This window comes from Carcharhinus amblyrhynchos, chromosome 4, assembly GCF_965287045.1.
Source record: "Carcharhinus amblyrhynchos chromosome 4, sCarAmb.v2.hapA, whole genome shotgun sequence".
Classification (NCBI taxonomy): Eukaryota; Metazoa; Chordata; class Chondrichthyes; order Carcharhiniformes; family Carcharhinidae; genus Carcharhinus; species Carcharhinus amblyrhynchos.
In genome coordinates, this window is record NC_137327.1 from 44,745,882 (window position 1) to 44,766,300 (window position 20,419).

Sequence of the window (20,419 nt, forward strand, 5' to 3'; positions counted from 1 at the left end):
TGTAAGTATGTAGGGCAATACCCCCTTCAATCCAGTAAGGCTGAGTGAATGAGCAAACAAAGATGATCCCTGAGTGTTGACCTCGAATTATCTGTTGGGGAAAACAGGGTTAGTGCAAATGGCCCTTCCTCTTTTTTGTCACTTTTTTTAAGTATTGTGAGTGCACAAGTGGAAAGAAGTAAACTTTCTGGTATCAGTCCATCCTTTTAAAGTTCACTGGACCACCCCATCTTTTACTTCCAGAGAAGATATTGTACTTGTCATATCTGATTTAGCAAATTCTACACTGGCGTTGTGGGGATTTTAGTCTCTGAGCCACTCAGTATAACCTGATGTTCATCTCATTTCTGTCTCAACCCAGGAATCACATTTTTCTTTTATTTCAATACTTAAAAGGTATTGAATAAGGAAATTGGCTTTACTTTTATGAAGGTGGCTAGGGATTTCTTTCCCATTTTATCCTATCTTTCCAGTTGAATTCGGAAGTTGTACTCCATGTGAAGCTGTCCTGTCTTTGGCATTGTGGTTTCAGTGGAGATTGTGGTCAGGTCTATGGTGTGGGTTTTGCTGTAAGATGGTTTTTGATATAGTGCAATGAAAGCTTTAAGTCTAGAGTATTTTTGTTTCAAGAATGACTCAAACCTACATCTTTTGTACTATGACATGCAACAATATAAACAGTGTAAACCCTTGGATCGCCACTGTTTACATCCTGTAAACAGTTTACAGAGCTTAACGATTGCCATTGTCTAATGGTAGCAATAGCCTCACAGACTCTAAGTAAATGTGCTAAAATTGAACATGGCTATATTTTAGGATATAATGTGTCTGTGGGCTTCTTGTCATCTAATGTTATCTGATCTAGTTGATGCCCCATTACTTTATATTTGCATTACAGTCTGTGTGTGGTCCTGTACCCTACGGTACACAGGATTGCACTTGTACTTTTTTATTTAAGGTTGCGGATTAACGGAGCTGCTGACTAATGCACCATAATAAAAGCAAGGATTCTTATTACTCAGCAGAGCGTAGAAGAAAGAAAAGCCAAAGGATCTATAGAAGGCTCAATAAGCCTTTCTTTTCAGTCAGAAATTACCATGTCTGGTGGAACCCAGAAGTTCAAGATAATAGCACTTTGAAGCTCCCGTATTTGAATTTAATCGAATGTATTTCTCAGATCACACCGTTTGCTGCGGACTAATTTATTATTCAGTACAGATTGTTGTGGATTAGTGAGCAATATGGCATCCTGGATACATATAACATGATTATTCCTAACTCTTCGCTAACAATATAATTAATATAACAATGATGAAAAGAAATGGATATTAACCTGAGAATGCAGTATTTTGGATCTACAGCAGTGAGTCACAGACTTATCCTGATGCCCAGTGTTCAATAATGGATGTCAAGCAGAAATTTAATGTGTCTCTAAAGGGCAGAAGCAAATTTTGAGAACTAATTCTTGACGTTGCATCATACAAAAAACTGGTGACAATACCTCAAATCACAATGAGGTAATCAAGTTAGGTAATTATATTTGTTTCCAGACTATTGCAGAGATCCTAGCCTCGAAGCTGGCCTCTGTATTTGAACCTGCCAGTGGGCCTTGTTCATTCTCCTGTCGCTGAACCAAAATGAAAAGTTTGTGTGTGTGTCTGCAGAGCGCGTATTTAACATTTGTGTTTTATTTTATTGCTGCATATTAGTCTGGGGTATTTTCTAACTCGGTGGGAACCTGGTGACTCAGTAACTCCTCCCTGGTGCAATAGACTCAGATTTATGTCAGAGCATTTATGACTAATTGTCCAATCACTAATTGTTTAAGGTGATGCAGTAAAAGGGCACTTGTATCCAAGTGAATAGGTCTGGGATTTCAGATTCTGGGATAGAAAGTGATCTACGTGGGATGGCTATGTTGTTGAAGTGAAGTCCTGGAGGATGGTATTTAATAGTGGCGAGCTTTCTCTCTGGATCACTGAGTTCCTCCAGTGATGTACAATTGCGAGGGTAATGAATAATGACAAGTGAATTTAAGAGGTCTGTAGTTAATGCTTTAACCTAATGAACCCTGATATATCCTTTGGCCGTTTATAATAATACAGATGAATAATGGGTAATAATCCCCTCTTGAAGAGCCTGAGAATATAAGAAGTACACTTAATTTATTGTCCTTCGTCAATTTCATTCTCCCCTCTTTTTCCATCCCCTCAAAATAAAACCATAATTACTTCCAAATATATTCTTTATGTTTTTGAGTAATTCCTTTGGCTTTCAAGCTTAATGATCTTTTTGTTTTTTTTCTCCTACGTTAATAATCACAGAGGTATGTAGCTGGTTCATATAAATTACTTTGAAGCCTGCTGTCAGATCTGGGGGGGGTGTAGTATTGCCAAATGTGTGTAGATGTCTTACACAAAACTACGTTTCAGGATATTATTGGGAGCAGCAGGAAATGCATGATGTCAGGGTGGGAGGGATCCCAAAAGCTCCACGGCTTGAGCTTCATTCCTGTTTTATCTGAGTGGACGAGAACACAAAAACTGGAGCTGTATGACGTTGATTGAGACAAAGCTGTTGTTTAATGGTCAGTCTTTGTGAAGTTGAAGGTAAATGTTCCATTCATTGAAATTGTACATTATTGGTTGACTAAAATTGACTAAATAGACAGGAGCTGAGTAAATGTGGATCATAGTCTTTGTGATACGTTAATGAAAGGTAAAAGTCTTGTTTGACTGCTTCGGTTGAGCACTAGGTCATTCCTACAGCTTTCAACTGCGTCTGACTCTGCCGTTGTCCTTCTGGCTGTGTCGTGCCCCATCCTGTGCTCCGGGATTGTTTTTAATGCTTTTCTTATCTGTACTTAAACATTGCCACCTGTGTCATTAGCTTACTAAATACCATTTCCTTTTGTGAAGTCAAATAAGCCTTTCAAAGTTATTATACTGTGATTTTGTGAATAGCCTGGAATTTTAACTAGACTTTAAATGCTTTCAGTGAAGTATCATTTTTTTGTTGAAAGATTAGATTGATAAATCACTTGGTTGAGAAGTGGAATCTTTTGAGAAAACACGCTCTCCAGAATTGTAGCACAAAAGCGAAAGCATGCTGTCTGTTTAGTTACAGCAGAGTTCACTTCTATTGGACAGTGGTTTCTTGTCAAATTAATGGGAGTGAGGTTATTGTGCGTGATGTAAGGACCTAAATCAGTAGCTTAAGTTTTAAATGGTATGTGTTCTTTCCTCCCTTTCTGGCAATGCTAAGTAAAATGGTTCTTATTTCTGTGTGAATTTAGCTGGTGAATGTCAGCTTGGGCTATTCCAACTGAAGCCAAGACTGATATTCCTCACTGATTTTTCACTCACTTGTTCAGGCGTGTGTAACCTGGTCCTTTACCTTTTGTAGTGTTCCTGCTCTAGCTGAGCGCAGTCCTGGAATTGAACTGAAAATTTGTCTTGTCCATATGATTCAGTACAGCCTGGAATGACTCATTGAGCTGTGTGTTTATGAATGCTCGTTCTTTGTGCAAACAGTGGGAAGGACAAACTTGTGTAAGCAGTCCAGTGGCCAACAAATAACTAATAAAATTCACTTCAATTAGACAAGAAACATTGAGCAGTGGACAGACTGGTGATTGCTCAGCTGAGAGCCAGTTGCTTGGTCCCTCGATTTGGTCCATCTGTAAACAGAAGGTGCTTTGGAATTATCTAGATTCCTAATTTTCTGAGAATTGTTTGTACAGAGTAGGAAGAATGAAAATGAGCCTAATCATCATGAGAAGAAACAGAGTTGAACCAGGTCAGAAGGTTTCTGCTTCAGTCCTGGGCTGTGCTGATTTGATGACTTGTGCTAATACATTCATACTAATAATTCCACAAACATCTGACTCTCTCCAGTACGGCAGTGGAAGAGCATTAGTGTGCAAGAGGAGTAAATAAAGCAAAATAATCTGTATGCTCATCACGGACATCAAGAAGATCTTGCTTCCACATCATAAACCAGAAGCAGTAGTTTTACAAAATGAGAGTATAACTTGATCAGTGAGAAAATCGAGATTCTGTTAAAGGAGTGAGTGCATCAATGTATCCAGTGGTGATGCCTAGTGGTACTTTTTATATCCAGCAATCTTGCAAGTAGCATTCTTCATAGGTGACCTATAGTGTTGGAAGGCTTTTCAGTTATGGGGAACATCCCAGTGAAACTAATCTTGCTCTAACTAATGTTCATTTGCACTTCACAGCACAAGTATGTGCATTGATATGAAGTGTTGTTTGTTTTCTCCCTCCCATTCCCTCTTCATGATGAGCTGAAGGGAAGATTTACAAAATGGGTAGGGAGTTTGATGCTGGGATAATTCAGGAGTCCTGGACCTATCTCATTGCTGTGTCACTCACATGCTGTTTTGAAGTGGTAATGCCCTAATTGTGTGCTGAGATCACATCCAGCCCAATCCGTGGTGCTGCGTGTAACCAGGTCTTGTAAGCTGCCTGTAAAGCGAGAGTAGCAAAGGAAGATGACAACGATGATGGAGTTTGTCACTGCCTTGCTGAAGAGAGTAGGCAGTTCCTCGGAGGGCTAGCAACATTTACCGCAAAGTGTCCATGTGGCCAAAGTAAAGTTAATGCACATGCCTTGGCACAAGATTCTCTGCCCCCTGCCCATGTAATGACACTTTGAACTAAAACAAGTTTTCAATTCTCTCCATCTTGAAGCTGACAGCACCAGAAAATCCCTGCCCTCCTTGACTTGTTAGCAAACTTCTTACGGAGCTTAATGGGCCATTAAATGGAGGTAAGTGGTTCCCCATTGTTTCTCACTACCCTTTTCCTGCTTTCCATTTGAAAATAGTGGTGGAGGAATGGGGCCCCAGAATTGCCTTCCACACCTTATCCCAACACGACCAGCAATTGAAAGTCCAGCACCAAGTAATAACTTAGATCAATGTTAAAACCTTTCTATATGGTATCACATTCATTTAACATGAAACTGTTGTTACTGCATTGCCTTCAATGAAGAAAATTGCTCTGTTTAATGGTAATCCATCAAGGTCAAGGGTGTTTGGATGTTCAAACTGTTCAGGAGTGTGAAAATCTATAATTTAATAACTGATGCTATTTGATTCCATTTTAATCCCATATATTACCTGTACTTCATTAACAGACTTACTTTGAAATGTGTTTAAATGTAGCATATTTCTTTTCAAACCCAGGGTTGCTTCTTTATGACGGTTGCAAGTATTGAGACAAAATCAATTTGATATTGTTAATTTAGTATAGTGAAGACGAATTCATAGAATCCTACAGTGCAGAAAAGGCCATTTGACCCATCAAGCTTGCACCGACCCTCTGACAGAGTATCCAATTCATAGTCTCCACGAGAGGGACAAATAAGATCCAGTATGACAAGATGAAGCACTGCACCCTATCCTGGGCTTGATCTGATGCTTTGTCATAGCCAAAAGGCCAAGGTGGCTTTGAAAAATTGCATTAGATGACACCTCGGTTAGACTTGATTGGCTACCTTGATCATTGACTCTAGTATAGGAGATCAACTTACCTATCATTAACTCTCCCCTGCTAGGATTTGTGGATCAGCTACCTTCAGCATTGTCTGTCTTTTCTCTCCCTTTGCCAGTTGTGCAAAGTATCTGCATTCTTCTTCAACCATCACTGCTTATTTGACTAAAGCTTACTGTTTTACTGTTTTGTTCTTTTGGAGCACTGCATGCTTATGCAATCCTTTGTGTGAAGAATAATGAACTGTTGACTAACACTTTGCCATTTTGAGGCCACATTGTTTCCTTCAATGAAACAGAGATCCCTTTGTCCTCCTCCCTAGTGGCCACATTTGAATAGGTATTGCTAAACATAGAGTAGGTTCTTCCAAGTGTCTCAGGAAGAAGCCTGCAGAAATTTTTTTTTGTCCCTCTGTCTGTACATTGTAGATCAGGTGTGACATACAGTGGCTGCCCTTGGAAAAACAGCATCTTACAAGTCAGTTGTCAGGAGAAGCTCATCTGTATTCTTGGTGACTTTCCTCATTGTGGATGAGAGATGCATGAGGATTAGATGTCCTTGGCTGAAGTTGACTTGTTTAATGACTTTCAAGCGTCGCCACCTTAAGATTTGTCAACTATGTATGTATACAGTGACCATTGCTTATGCAGGGTGAGAACAGAACTGAGATAGATGGCAGTTATGCGGCAGCATCTTCTATGATTATAGCGCAATGGGGAAAGGCCACTGTCTTGAGGCCTTTCAGACACAGTACACTAGACTAGAAATTGTGCAGAACCCCTCGAGTTGTATGCCTGACGTGGAATGGACATTGCAAATATTAAGAATATTGAAACTTCAGAGTGGGACATTCTGTCTGAAGAAAAGTTCAATTTTATTGCACTTTTTTGCAGCTTTCAATTTGTGTTATAGTTTTTAAAGAAATTTAATGAGTAAAATTTATTTTTTTGAGGAATAGCTTCAATGATTATCAAAAAACAAAAACAGCCCAGGAAACAGGCCCTTCGGCCCAACGAGCCCGCACTGCCACCTTAACACCACCAGTCCCCCCCTCCACCCATGACCCTCATCTAATTATTGTAATTTAAAATAATCAAACATTCCAAGATACTTTACAGGAGTGTTGAGAATCAAAATTTGACAGAAAGCTACATGAGATCTTAAAGCAGATGATCAAAAGCTTGGTCAAAGATGCAGGTTTTAAGTTTTTTTTAAGGAAGAGAAGTAGAGAGGCAGGGAGTAGGGGAATGGGATGGGTGTGGTGTTCTGGAACTCATAGTGGAAGACTGTAAAAGCATTTAATTTGATTTATTGTCACGTATTAACATACAGTGTAAAGTATTGTTTCTTGAGTGCTATATAGACAAAACATAGCGTTCGTAGAGAAGGAAAGGAGTGCAGAATGTAGTGTTACTGTCATAGCTAGGGTGTAGAGAAAGATCAACTTAATGAGAGATAGGTCCATTCAAAAATCTTACAGCAGCAGGGGAAAAAGCTCTTCTCAAGTCAGTTGGTACTTGACCTCAGACTTTTGTATCTTTTTCCTGACGGAAGAAAGTGGAAGAGAGAATGTCTGGGGTGCGTGGGGTCCTTAATAATGCTGACTGCTTCGCTGAGGCAGCAGGAAATGTAGACAGTCAATAGATGGGAGGCTGGTTTCTGAATAGTAAGAGGAAATCGGGCAGCAAAGGGGGAGAGGAACTTGGAGGAAAGGTCCTAAATAAACTCTCAGGACTAAAGGCTGACTTTGGTCTCAATGATAATGAGGTCTTGAAATAAATGCTTTCAGATAGTAGATGCATTGTCATACTCTTCCAGAATTCCCTAGACTCTGGAAATGCCTCAGTGAATGAGAAAACTGCAAATAAGAACATAAGAAATAGGAGCAGGAGTAGGCCATCTAGCCCTTCGAGCCTGCCCCGCCATTCAATAAGATCATGGCGGATCTGTCGTGGCTCAGTTCCACATTCCCGCCCTCTCCCCATAACCCTTAATCCCCTCGCTTATCAAAAATGTAATGTCCCAATTTATAAAATGGAAAGAGTGAGTCAGAAAGCAGGAAAATATAGGCTAGTTATCTTGATATCCATCATTGGAAAAATGCAAGAATCTAACATCAAGTTAGTTGTAGCTGGACATTTAGTAAATTATAATACATTTGAGCAGAGTCAAAATGGTTTTGTGAAAGGAAATTATTTTTGATGAATCTTTCAAGAATTCTTTGTGAACTTAATGAACAGATTAAGTGAGGTGGAGCCAGTAGATGTGTATTTTTATTTCCAAAGGGCACTCAATAAGGTGCTAGATAAAAGATAAGAGCCCACTGTGTTGCAGATGAAACAATTATATTGATTAAGGATTAGTTGACTAATGTGAATCAGAGTGCTTCATTTTCAGGTTGGCAAACTGAAACTAGTGGAGTGCCACAGGGATCAGGCTGGGGTCTCAAATACTTGCAATTTTTACAAGGAAGAAACCAAAAGTATGCGTAATGTCCCTGAACTATCAAATTTTCAGTTACATGGGAAAGCAATTTGTGAAGTGGACATAAGGGGGGCAATTAGAAAAAGAGAGCAAGGGCAGAGACACTCAGCCTGGAGCCAAACAGCACCATATCATCCATACAGCACAAAATTTCACTCTATCTCCTTTGAACAACCCATAAACAGGGCGATCATGTCTAATGGCCTCAGCCAAAGGTTCAATAGCTAAAACAAACAAAGGGGGAGACAGGAGATGTCTCTGCCTACTCCCTCTCTGAAGGCCAAAATTCTGCAACCGATAACTATTTGTAAGGACCATTACCGTTGGGCTCTTATAGAGTACTCGAATCTACTTCAGAAAGTCTCCTCCAACCCAAACTTATGCAAGGTTTCAAATAGATAATTCCAGTCTGCCCTACCAATGGTGTCCAGGAAGACCACTGACCCATCCAGAGTATGCTTTTGGAAGACCTGGATAATATTCAGCAACCTTCTAACATTTCTTCTGACCCGTAATAATTCACCCTGAGTAATAATAGGAAGGATTTTCTCCAGGCTCATTGCCAGACCCTTAGGCCATACTTTCAAATTAACTTTTAATAAAGAAATGGGTCTGTAGGAAGTACACTGCTCAGGATTCTTACAACTTTCAGGATTAACATCTTTTAATTCTCCCAACAAAAATTCTAAGTGTCGAATTCACAGGAAAACTGGAGTAATTCACGTTGGGTTTTTTTCAGACCAGAATCTCCCACACTCTGTGCAAAGCAGAAGCCATCAGCGCAAATATCATTAGATTTCAGGGGGTGGGGCCTATTCCCACCCAGGAGGCTGTAACCAGCAAGCTTCTGTGTATGCGTAATGTCCCTGAACTGTCAGCCTCTGGTTTGCTGGCCAGTTCAATTGCTGGCCACTCCTGACATTCTTCCTCCTTCCTCTCAGTTGGGAGAGGCCAGCAGGCCTAGAGAATTCAGTCCTGGGCCCACTAATTACATTTAACTTGTATTAAAAACAGCTTAAAATCTCTTATCTGTCTTCCTGCCGGTTTCCAGTGCAGTTCTGGCGGCACCAGAAATCTGGCGCTCAGAGACGCACTTGTGGTGGGAACGTGTGCCCAAATCCTGTGCATGCCCAGACATGAGATTCTCCCACCTCGTGGGTGGCAGCGTGAGAGAATCACCCCCATGGAGACTCAAAGGGATGTAGTTTAAGCACGTGGTCAAAGATTTGGCAGATGAAGTATAATGTGAGAAAATGTGAAGTTGTCCAATTTGGTAGGAAGAATAGAAAAGCAAAATATTTAAAATAAAGACTAGAGAATGCTGTAGGACAAAGGGATCTGGATCTCCTCATATATGAAATACAGAATTAACATGTACATACAGCAAGTAAGAAGGAAGCCACATTGAATCTTCCTCCTTCTTGCAAGTGGGACCCAGTGTAAAAGTAGGAAAATCTCAATGTACAGGACATAGTTGAGATTACACTGAAATACTGTATGTAGTTTTGGTCTCCTTAAAGGAGGGATATACTTGCATTGGAGATGGTTCGGAGAGTTTCACTCAGGTGATTCCAGGATGAAGAGGCTGTCTTGTGAGGAAAGGTTAACCAGGTTGAACCGCAAATCAGTGGAGTTTGGAAGAATGAGAGGTAATCTTGCTGAAAAAGTTTCTGAGGGGATTTGACATTATAGATGCTGAGAGGATGTTTTCTTTTATTTAAAAATTGGGAGTATAGTTTCAGAATAAGGAGTGAACCCTTTAAGATAGAGGTGAGAAGGCCAAAATTTTTTGTAATTCTCTACCCCAGAGCGCAGTGGAGGCCAAATCATTGACTACATTCGCAGCTGAGACAGACCCATTTTTTTGAACAATGTGGGGGGGGGTTCAAGGTTTGTGGGGAATAGACAGGAAAATGGAATTGAGACAATGATTAGATCAACCATGACGTTACTGAATGGCAGATCAGACTCATGGGGTCATATGGCCTACACTTCCTATTGGAAGGCATGGCTACCAATGGTGGAGCAATTAAAATAAGGTATGTGCAAGACACCAGGATTAGAGGAAGACATGTACTTCTGAGGGTTACAGGGCAGGAGCAGTTTGCAAAGATGGGGAGAGACAAATCCATAGAGCTATTTGAAAGTAAGGATAAGAATTATAAAATTGTGGTGCTGCTTAATGAATACCAGTGTAGGTCAGCAAGCGCATAGCTGGTAAGTGAACAAGACTTGGGGTGAGCTAGGGTATGCTGAGCCTTGCATGACTTCAAGATGACGAAGGGCAGACCCAGGAGGCCAGCCTGGAGCAGATCAGAATAGTGAAGTTTAGAAGAATAAAGACAGGGATGCTGTAGGAAGATCTCATGCCTGATACCAGCAGAAACAATACTGGGGATCAGGGCTTACCATTACCCTTTAGGAATGCTTAGATGTGTTCTTTCAGACATGTGCATTCAAATTTGTTGATCTGTTTCTGTGATAAGTTATCACAAAATGATTCTTGTAATACAGGTAATATGTGTCGTATGATTGCAAGTGTGTGTTCCTTAAGAAAGCACCTTTCATCACCTTGGGATGTCTCAACCATTATTTGCAGCTAATGACTTGTTTTAATTGTAGTCACTGATGTAATACAGAGAAACATGGGAACCAATTCCAGCCAGGCCCCACAAATAACAATGTGATAGATTGATAGTAAACTTGGTTGAGAAATAAACTGGCTAAGATGCTGGGTGAATTTCCCACTCCTCTTCAAATAGTAGTGTGGGATATTTTACATCCCCTGAGATTGGGCGGCACGGTAGCCTAGTGGTTAGCACTGCTGCTTCACAGCTCCAGGGACCTGGATTCGAATCCTGGCTCGGGTCATTGTCTGTGTGGGGTTTGCACATTCTCCCTGTGTCTGTGTGGGTTTCCTTCAGGTGCTCTGGTTTCCTCCCACAGTCCAAAAATGTGCAGGCTAAGTTGATTGGCCATTCTAAATTGCCCCTTAGTGCCCTGGCATGCATAGGTTTGAGGGATTTGTAGGTAAATATGTAGAGATATGGGGATAGGGCCTGGGTGGGATTGTGGTTGGTACAGACTTGATGGGCTGCATGGCCTCTTTCTGCACTGTAGGATCCTATGAATACAGCAGAGGCATTGGTTTAATATCTTATCCAGAAGTCAGCAGCTCTGACAGTGCAGCACTCTCTCAAGTGTCATCTAGTTTATATGTCCCAATCCCTGGAGTGTGACTTGAACCTCGACTATCTGATTTCAAGAAGCTACCACTGATAAGTGGGAGGCTATGTTTCCCAATACCCTGAAGATATTTGTATCCAGTAGTGGCACGGTGGTTAGCACTGCTGCCTCACAGCACCAGGGACCCAGGTTCAGTTCTCAGTTTGAATCACTGTCTGTGTGGAATTTGCACATTTTCTCTGTTTGCATGGGTTTGCTCTGGATGCTCCGGTTTCCTCCCACAATCCTAGGTTGTGCAGGTTAGATGGATTGGCCAAACTAAATTGCCTGTTAGTGCCCAAAGATGTGTAGGGTAGGTGGATTAAACCATAGTAAATATGCGGGGTTGCAAGGATTGAGTGGAGGGGAGGGCTTGGGTGGGATGCTCATTCAGAGAATCGGTGCAGACTTGATGGGCTGAATGGCTTCTTTCTGCACTGTAGGAATTCGATGGTAATAATTGGTGGCTTTGCAAACACTCATACAATGATTGCAGATATCAGAATCCCCAAAACGTATCAGTGTTGGCTCCTGTATAACACCTGGTAAATATTCATACTTTGTAGGAATTGCCAGATTAAGACTCAAGTTATGTCATGCAGTACTTTTGCAATGAGTCTCCGTAAGATTTTTTCAAACATCATTTCAACATTTAGTTCTGTGATGAGGACACCAATCTTTGAGTTGTCTGAAAACCAACTTCGGCAGTTAATTAGGTGAGAAGTTACACCCGAGCATGAGTTTATGTGCATCAGACCCTACTGAAAACTGTCCAGGCTCCTGTTATTGTATCATCTCTGTTTACTCATGACTAACCCTAAACAGGGGTAACTACTGGAAATAATAAAGAACTAATGAGATTGATTAGCATACTGGGCAAGAGATTGGGCATTCCATTATGACTGCACTTCCATTCTGTATGTGCAAAGTTGAAACATAACTTTGGCATACAGAAAAATTGACTTATTTAGTCATCCTGGCTCTGAACCAGTTGATGTATTTATACATATAGAACATAGAAAACAGAAAAACTATGTATGTAAAAAAAACTTAATGTAATCTTAACTGTACATATAAACAAAAAGACCATGGTAGCTTTTCCAGGCCCCCTTTCTACTTCTAGTATAAATCTTTCATGATTCTTGTGTGTAATACAGGGTATAAAGATGCAGGTTTATATAGATGTATACTCACTGCTTTACTGACTAGATTAGGTCATCAATAGCCACAGCTACCAAGCAACTGCCTTTTTGTTTGTTGAGGGAGTGGTAGGCGATGTTTTTAAGAGATTAGTGTGTTTTTCCTGTGACTGTCTCTTGAATGCTGAAGTTTAAATAGTTTATAATTATTTCAGGATTTTGGTATATAATAGAAATTAACTTCCAGGCAGCTGAATTGCATCCAATGACAGTCTCATTGTTGAAGCTACCCTAATTCCTATCTGGAGATGCTTACATGTGCAGTTGTTTGTGACCTTGACTTCATTGTCGTGCTGACCTCTGTTCAGTTGGGTAGATACGTTGCGTGCAGTTACCCTCCTTCCTTCATGGAAGAAGAATTCTAACCATTATACTTGCTGGCGGTCATATTTTAAGCCTTTGACTCTGATGGCCCATTCTTATGTTGGGAGACTGAAGCAGTGTTTCTTTGGATGTGTGGTTGAAAGCTGGCTTTGTACAGCTGTGCCGTGATGGTGCCTATGCTGCTGTACCGTGATCCTTGCCTCAGTGGTGGTACTGCTGTTACTTCCAGTGTGGATTATTTGAGTTTTTTGTGTTGATGTGAATTTTTATGAACTTTTGACCACTGTTGGTTCCAGTAAGCTGAATTTCCCCTCCAACCTAAAAGAAAAACTATCAGTAACAGGCAAATGGCACAACAGTAATGTGCATTTGGGTGCACGTGTGTCCGAGTGTAAGTGCAGTGATTTGATGCTTCTCAGCAGATTTCCAACGTGATAGTGTAGTGTAGTTTAGTCAAGAATCTTGCTTTGAGACGGACACTAATCATCAATTCAGTCTCATTAATACTGTGTGCAAAATTCTAGGAATAAAATTGCTTATAACACTGAAGTCATTTTGTGGTACGTTATATATGGCCATGTTATATAGGTTACTGCTATATTGGCTCTCACTGTTCATTGCATTTAGCATTAATGTCAAGCAGAATGCTGAGTAAAATCAGTATTCTACCTGGTGGAGAATCTCTTAATTGAGCAATGGGAGATGTGGAAGAATACGGATTGGGATTGTACTGAAACACAAAAGGTAGGCCTTAAATGATCTAAGACAATGTGATTTGCTATCTTTGTCAATTCTTTGACTGAAGCTCAACTGAGTGAAGTGGTAGAGTATTGGCTAAATGGAAGATATTGTTTCTGGTGGGAATGGTTACTGGCTGAATCAAAACTCAGCATTATTTATCCCTGTTTGAATTTCATTTTTTTTGTTAAATTGCTTCAAATATTGACATTTGAATGGTTTAGGTTAGCTTTTATGTTGTTGTTTTTAAATGGGAAGAAGCTGTTCTGAGAGTCTTCCAGGAAACTAAGCAAAACAAAAGCCTTGTATTTATACAGCATCTTTCATGACCTAAAGGTGAAAGGTCTTTAGAAAAGCATTAAAAAGCAGTTCATGGATATTGAGGTATTTTCAAAGTGTGATTACTATAGAAAACATGGCAGTACATTTAGGGATAGCAAAATCCCACAAGCAGCAATGAATGTGGTAAAGATCTGATAATTTGTTGGGATATTGGTTGAGGAATAAATATTGAACCCCCCCCACCCCTGCTCAATTTGTGTTCTAATAGTGCCATGGGTGTTTTCTTTACATCCACTTGAGAGGGGAAGGAGTGCCCAATTAAATGTCTGTTCCAGAAGATGGCACTTCTGACCATGGAGTATTGCTGCAATATTTGGCTGAAGTGCCAGTCTTTGTGTGCTCCAGTCTCCAGAGTGGGACTTGAACCTGAAACCTTCTGACCCAGAAGTGAAAGGGATATCACCTGAGCCATGGTTGACTTCTGAAGTTTGGTGTCATGAAGTGTGTTCCCAAAGAATCAAAAGACTCCGTTCCATATGATGCATGCAGAAACTCTGCACCCGTTCCCCTGAATGTGGGGTGAAGATCCCGCAGGGCAGTTGCAGCTTTTGTTTTTTCTTTGTGAGTTCAGGCCTGGTACATTAATTCAGTTTACTTGACACATTAGTCGCATGCCTGTCAACGCGTAAACAGATTCAGTATCTTGAACCTCATCTTGCCCCAGGCATCATTCAGTACTGCTCCAATTCCGGCTCCTTTAGACCAAATGAATTGGCTACCTTGTTCTGCGTAAAATCACAAAACATGCTGCTGAACAACAGCTAAAATTAAGCATGAATCTCTCATTGTGGGAGCTAATATTGGCTCATACTTCACACCAAGTTTTCTGAATACTATGTCCCTTTTCATTCATCTGCCTTTTAATCTTTCTAACTCTTGAGGCTGTGATTATTGGATGTCATGCCCTTTGAGAGGGTGAGTGATTGGATAGCATATACTCCTTGAGCTTTGTAGTCTGTACTGCTGTAGTGCTATGTCAATTGTAAACCCTTGACTGCAGAGCAAGTGTCAACATAAGCCACCCAGAAAGACTGGTCTGTGCTGAAAGATGCTCACTGAGCACTGAGTTTAACATTGAATGAGTCATCACGTGATTCATTCAAAGAGCGGTTATCTCAGCACATCTCCCGGTTGTGAGCTTGGATTAATTTATTTGGAATAACCCATGAATCGCAGGTTATAAATACCAGACTTGTATAACCCTGCTTCTGGGAAAAAATGGATGCCTTCCACCTATTCTTTGAGCTGCCCAACCCTTTCCCTTTCCTGTATCCCTCCCTCCAATGACCCTTTTGAATACAATTATCAAATTCCCAGTGGAAACAAAACAAAGGAATTGCTCAGGATTTGGCTGAAGCTGGAAATGATTGGTGCCTGAAGGAAAAAAGGTTGATCTGTGAAAAATTGAGATTTGATATTTTACTCACTGTTCTAATGTCTAAAAATAATGTAGCCTTATATGTTGTGTAGGAGGTTAACCTTTTTTCTGTTCCTCCTTGGTCAGAAGCTGCCTTCTGAAGGAGCTATTTGGTTTTAATATCGTGTGGTTGCTTTCAGTATCTAAAGAAATAGAAAAAAAATTATCTTTCAAGTTTTGATTCCCTTTTTTGAGCTTCCCCTGTATCAGTTTATCATTTCCAACCAAGAAAGCTGATGGTAGCACTTTGTATTTCTGTCACAGGAGAACTGTATGCAGATTCCGTGCATTTATGTTCCTAAATCAGCTCCTTAATCCCAACAAGTATAGCTGTTGACACGTGAAAATGTTCCCATGTGTGGAAACTTTGCATAGGGCCATAACCTGCTACTCTGTGCCTGATGTATTCATGTTCTTCAGCTCCTGTGCTATCTCTCAATTGTGATGAAACAGGTCAGGATCACAAGTATGCAGTGTAGTATGATGGCCTGAATACTGATTGGCTCACATGCTACCATTCTTGAAAAAGAAAGACGTGCATTTATATAGCCTCATGCCCTTTGGAGCATCCCAAAGTGCTTCATAATTGACAGAGCACTTTCTGAAGTGCTATCATTGTTGTAGTTGAGGAACCAATTGCTTCACAGCAAGCTGCAACAAATAGCTATGTCACAACGTTCAACTAAACCTATCTTTAGTGATGCTAGTTGAGAGGTGAATGGCCAGGTCATCAGACACAACACCCCTGCTATTCATAGAATCCCCACAGTTCAGAAGGAGGTCATTTGGCCTACTGAGTTGGCACCAACTCTGACAAAATATCTTACCCCAGCACTCTCCTCCTTTCCCTGCAACCACACACATTTACCATGGCTAATTCATCTAACGTATACATCTTGGGACTTTAGGGGCATTTTTCTTGCCATAGTCAAAACACTTGACCTGCATATCTTTGGACTGTGGAAGAAAGCTGGAGGACTCAGAGGAAACCCACGCAGACACTGAGAGAACGTGCAAACTCTACACCGACCGTCATCCAAGTGTTAACCACTATGCCACCCATTGGGATGGAATCTTTTACTTCTACCTGAGGGGGCAGACAGGAGTTTTGATTTAATATCTCATTCAAAGGACCTCAGTTCAGGTGCAGCATTCCTCCAGTGCTGCACTTATCAGCCTAGAATATATGCTCGAAATTGAGACTTAAACCCACTATCAGCAGAAATGTGAATGCTGAGTCAGTTAACACCTGTATCAGTAAGTTCCAGTAGGAGATGGGTTGAAGTCTGGAACATGGAGGTGACGAATGCCATGCAGAGCAGTTGTTCTTTTTTTCAAAAGATTGGCGCAGCTAATGAATTTGCAAACAATTATGTTTATTAAAATTACATCCAAACTATCAAACCTGCACACACCATAGGGATACCAACTCTTCCTTCAATAGAAATTTGCAGTCCAGCAAGAAAAAGAGGAAAAATAACCTACGTAGAAATGTAAAAAGATCTATAGCCATCTGCTTAGCAGCAAGACCTGGAAACTCTTTTCTATTCCATAAAAAGAAATGGAAACATTGCAGTGATTCTGAAGCAGAGAGAGTGCAGCACTTGGTAAGAGAAATTAAACAGATGGCAAGAATCGCTGCTTTCTCCGTAGCCATACCCTCCTTATAAATTAGTATTTTTGCTACGTTTTTGTGCATTAGATTAACAACACATGCAGCCACAATGGTGACCTCCTCATGAACAAAATGAGGTGGAATACTCATCATATATTAGCATACCACCCATCTAAACATCCACAAAATAAGTATATCCACCCAGAAGAGAGCCAATAGAAAATAGCCTCAACCGTTGTGGATTGATGGATGCCATCAGGTGGCTTACAGGACAAAATGAAAAATTCCTGTAACTGGCCGTTGGAGATTGGGCACGAGGCCAATGGGAGTTACTGAATCATAACACGAATAAATCTTCTTTTAAAGAGAAAGTAGAGTTGCAATAATATTAGTAATAGCATGATGACCCATTGCTGTATCTGGCATTGGTGAAAATAAATGAGTTTTGGAAAATGTAAATATTTGTACAATTTTTGGAAAGTCATAAAACTTTAAGTTACACAGCTAGATGAAACTGGCTACAGCAGTTTGATTCAAAGAAGGCCCTTATCAGCAAATTTGATCTTAGTCAAAGATGCTATATAAATGCAAAGCTACCTTTAAAATATACTCAGTTTGAGAAAATTAGCCCATGGTTTTATTTAAATTCTATGATCATAAGATTATAAAATAGTAATTAATAGGAACATGAATAAGTCATTCAGCTTATTCTGCCTTTCATAAGACTATCACCGATCTAATTGTGCCCATGTCGATCTAAAATCTATCTAACTCAGCCTTGAATATATGGGGAGGAGAATTCCAAAGACTAATACCCTTAAGTGAAAAAAGTCCTCCTCATCCTAATCTTAAGTAGTTGACCCTTATTTTTAAACTATGCTCCTGATTCCAGATTTCCCCATTAAAGGAAACATCCTACATCCACCCTATCAAGCCACCTAAGGAGATTTAATGTTTTAATAAGATCACCCCTCATTCTTCTGAACTCCAAATTGCAGCAAGTTACCATTGTTACTGACACGAGAGCGACAGGTAAACTGTTCTTCTTTCCTCACTCCAACTGCCATAATGGGTATCGGCTTTCCAGATGCGACAACCCCTTTATCCCACTAATCAGCCTCTCAGACTTTCTCTAAACTGCTTCCAATGCAAGCATATTACCCTTAAGTAAGGAGACCAAAATTTTACACCATACTCAAGGCACAGTCTCACCAATGTCATGTACAGTTGAACCAAAACTTGCATGCTTTGATACTTTATACCCTTTGCAACAAAGCTCAACATTCATTTACCTTCCTAATTACTTGGTGTACTTGCATATGAACTTTTTGTGATTCATGTGCAGAAACATCCAGATTCTTTGTGTACTGTAGTATTCTACAGTCTCCAAGTTAAATAACATTGTTTTTCTGTCCCTGCCATAGTGGACAACCTCTTATTTTCCCATATTATTCTTGCATCGGTTGGGTTTTTCCCCACTCTATCTACCTATATCAAGTCAAAGTCCCTCCTCACAACTTAATTTCCTACATATCTCTGTAATGTCAACAAATTTGGCTACAATACATTCTTGACCCTTCATCCAAGTCATTAATACAGACCATAAATAGTTAAAGCTCCAGCACTGATCACTGCAGCACTCTAATAGTTACATTTTGCCAACCCTAAAATGACCCGTTTATCTTGGTTCTGTTTCCTGTTAGATAGCCAATCTGTCCATGTTAATGTAACTTCCCCCAGCACCGTGTGCTCTTATCTTGTGTAGCAACCTTCTATGTGGCACCTTATCGAATGCCTTTTTGGGAATCCAAATACATTACATCTTCTGGTTTCCCCTTTATCCATACTCCAAGAACTGTAATAAATTTGTCAAATGCTATTTCCCTTTCACAAAAGAATGTGGTCTGTGGCTAATAGAAGCATGGTTTTCTAAATATGCTGCTATTACCTCCTTAATAATGGATTCTAATATTTTCCCAATGACAGATGTGACTAAATGGCCTATAGTTTCCTGCTTTCTGTCTCCTGTCTTCCTCAAATTGCAGTGTTACATTTGTAGTTTTCCAATCTGCTTGACCTTTCCAGAATTCAGGTAATTTTGGCAAGTTATAGCATTCACACTCGATCTTTGCAGCCACTTATTTTAAGACCCCACAGTGAAGGCCATCAGATCCAGGAGACTTTCCACTCTTAAGTCTCACTAGTTTTCCCATTACATTTTTCTTAATTATTTTAAATTCCTCCCTCCCATTTTACCTCTTGATTTTCTACTCTTTTTGGGATGCTTTTAGTATCTTCTACTGTGAAGACAGATACAAATACTTGTTAAAAGTATCTGCCATTTTCTTATTTCCTGTTAATTCCAAAGACACTCAACCTAAGGAAATAATGTTTATTTCAGCTACTCTCTTCCTTTTTGTATACTTGCAAAATCTTTTATTGCCTGTTTTTGTATTTCTCACTAGTTTTCTCTCATGCTTAATTTCATCATTGCCAGATTCTAAATTTTCCCCTTCTGGTCTACTATTAGTCTTGAAAGCATTGTACATTTCTTTCAATTTGATATCATCATCATCAACTTCCATTGTTGGTGCAGCTTTCTTGTCTTTTTCTCTGGAATGTATCCTTGTGAGATATGAAAAATCTCTGCAGTGTCTGCCACTGCTTCTCTACCCTTTTTAACATATTTTCCCATTTCAAATTAGTCAACTCTGTTTTCATTTCATTGTAATTGCCTTTATTTACATTTAAAATACTAGTTTCAGATCCACTTTCCTCGTCGTCAGATGGAATGCAAAATTCTGTAATGTTATGATCACTCTTGCTAAGAGGATGCTTTATTGAGGCCAGTAATTAATCCTGCCTTGGTGCATGTTACCAGGTTAAAAACATTCTGTTCCCTGGTTGGTTCCAGAAGGTATTCTTCTAAGAAACTGTCCTGGATACACACTATGAACTTATCTTCCAGGCTACTCTTGCTAATTTGATTCATCCAATCCTTATGAAGATTAAAATCTCCCACGATTATTGTAGTATGTTTCTTATAAGCCTCAATTATTTCTTGAATTATGCTCTGTCCTGCAGTGTAGCTATTGTAGGGAACCTACAATGTAGCTACTGTCTGAGAAACTATAAATTATTCCCACTAATGACTTGTTTTACTATTCCTGATCTTAACCTAAACTAATTCTACATTTTGATCCTCTAAATCAAGATAATTTCTCACTATTGATCTCATCCTTCATTAGCAGAGTCAGCTCACCCCCTTTTCCTTCACCCCTGCCTTTTCAAAATGTTAAATTTGCTTGAACATTCAAATCTCAACTGTGGTCACTTTGCAACCACAGTTGCAACTGTCTTTGTAATGGCTATCACCATACACATTTATTCCCATTTGTGCTATCAATTTTCCATCCTATTACAAAAACTGCATGCATTCAGATAAATAAGCTTTTATTTTTGTCTTTTTACCATTTTTCCCTACTGTCCTTATTTGTTTGTACACTTGTATATTCTCCGTTCCTTCTCCCCTATGTATTCCATGAATCATATGTTTTGT

The 20,419-nt window shown here is 39.9% G+C and overlaps 1 protein-coding gene across 3 annotated transcripts in view; it reads left to right on the forward strand.

Moving 5' to 3' along the window:
• ripor1 (RHO family interacting cell polarization regulator 1) overlaps nt 1-20,419 on the forward strand; it is a 298,373-nt gene that overhangs the window by 171,657 nt on the left and 106,297 nt on the right. Inside the window, exon 1 of one of the 3 annotated variants that reach the window (XM_080187056.1) lies at nt 2,526-2,609. The exons of the other annotated variants lie outside the window; for them this stretch is intronic. Within the exon in view, the coding sequence (XP_080043182.1) occupies nt 2,585-2,609 (25 nt within the window). The 5' untranslated portion in view covers nt 2,526-2,584. Of the gene's footprint in view, nt 1-2,525; nt 2,610-20,419 lie in introns of those variants that run through there. 3 annotated transcript variants of the gene reach the window in all.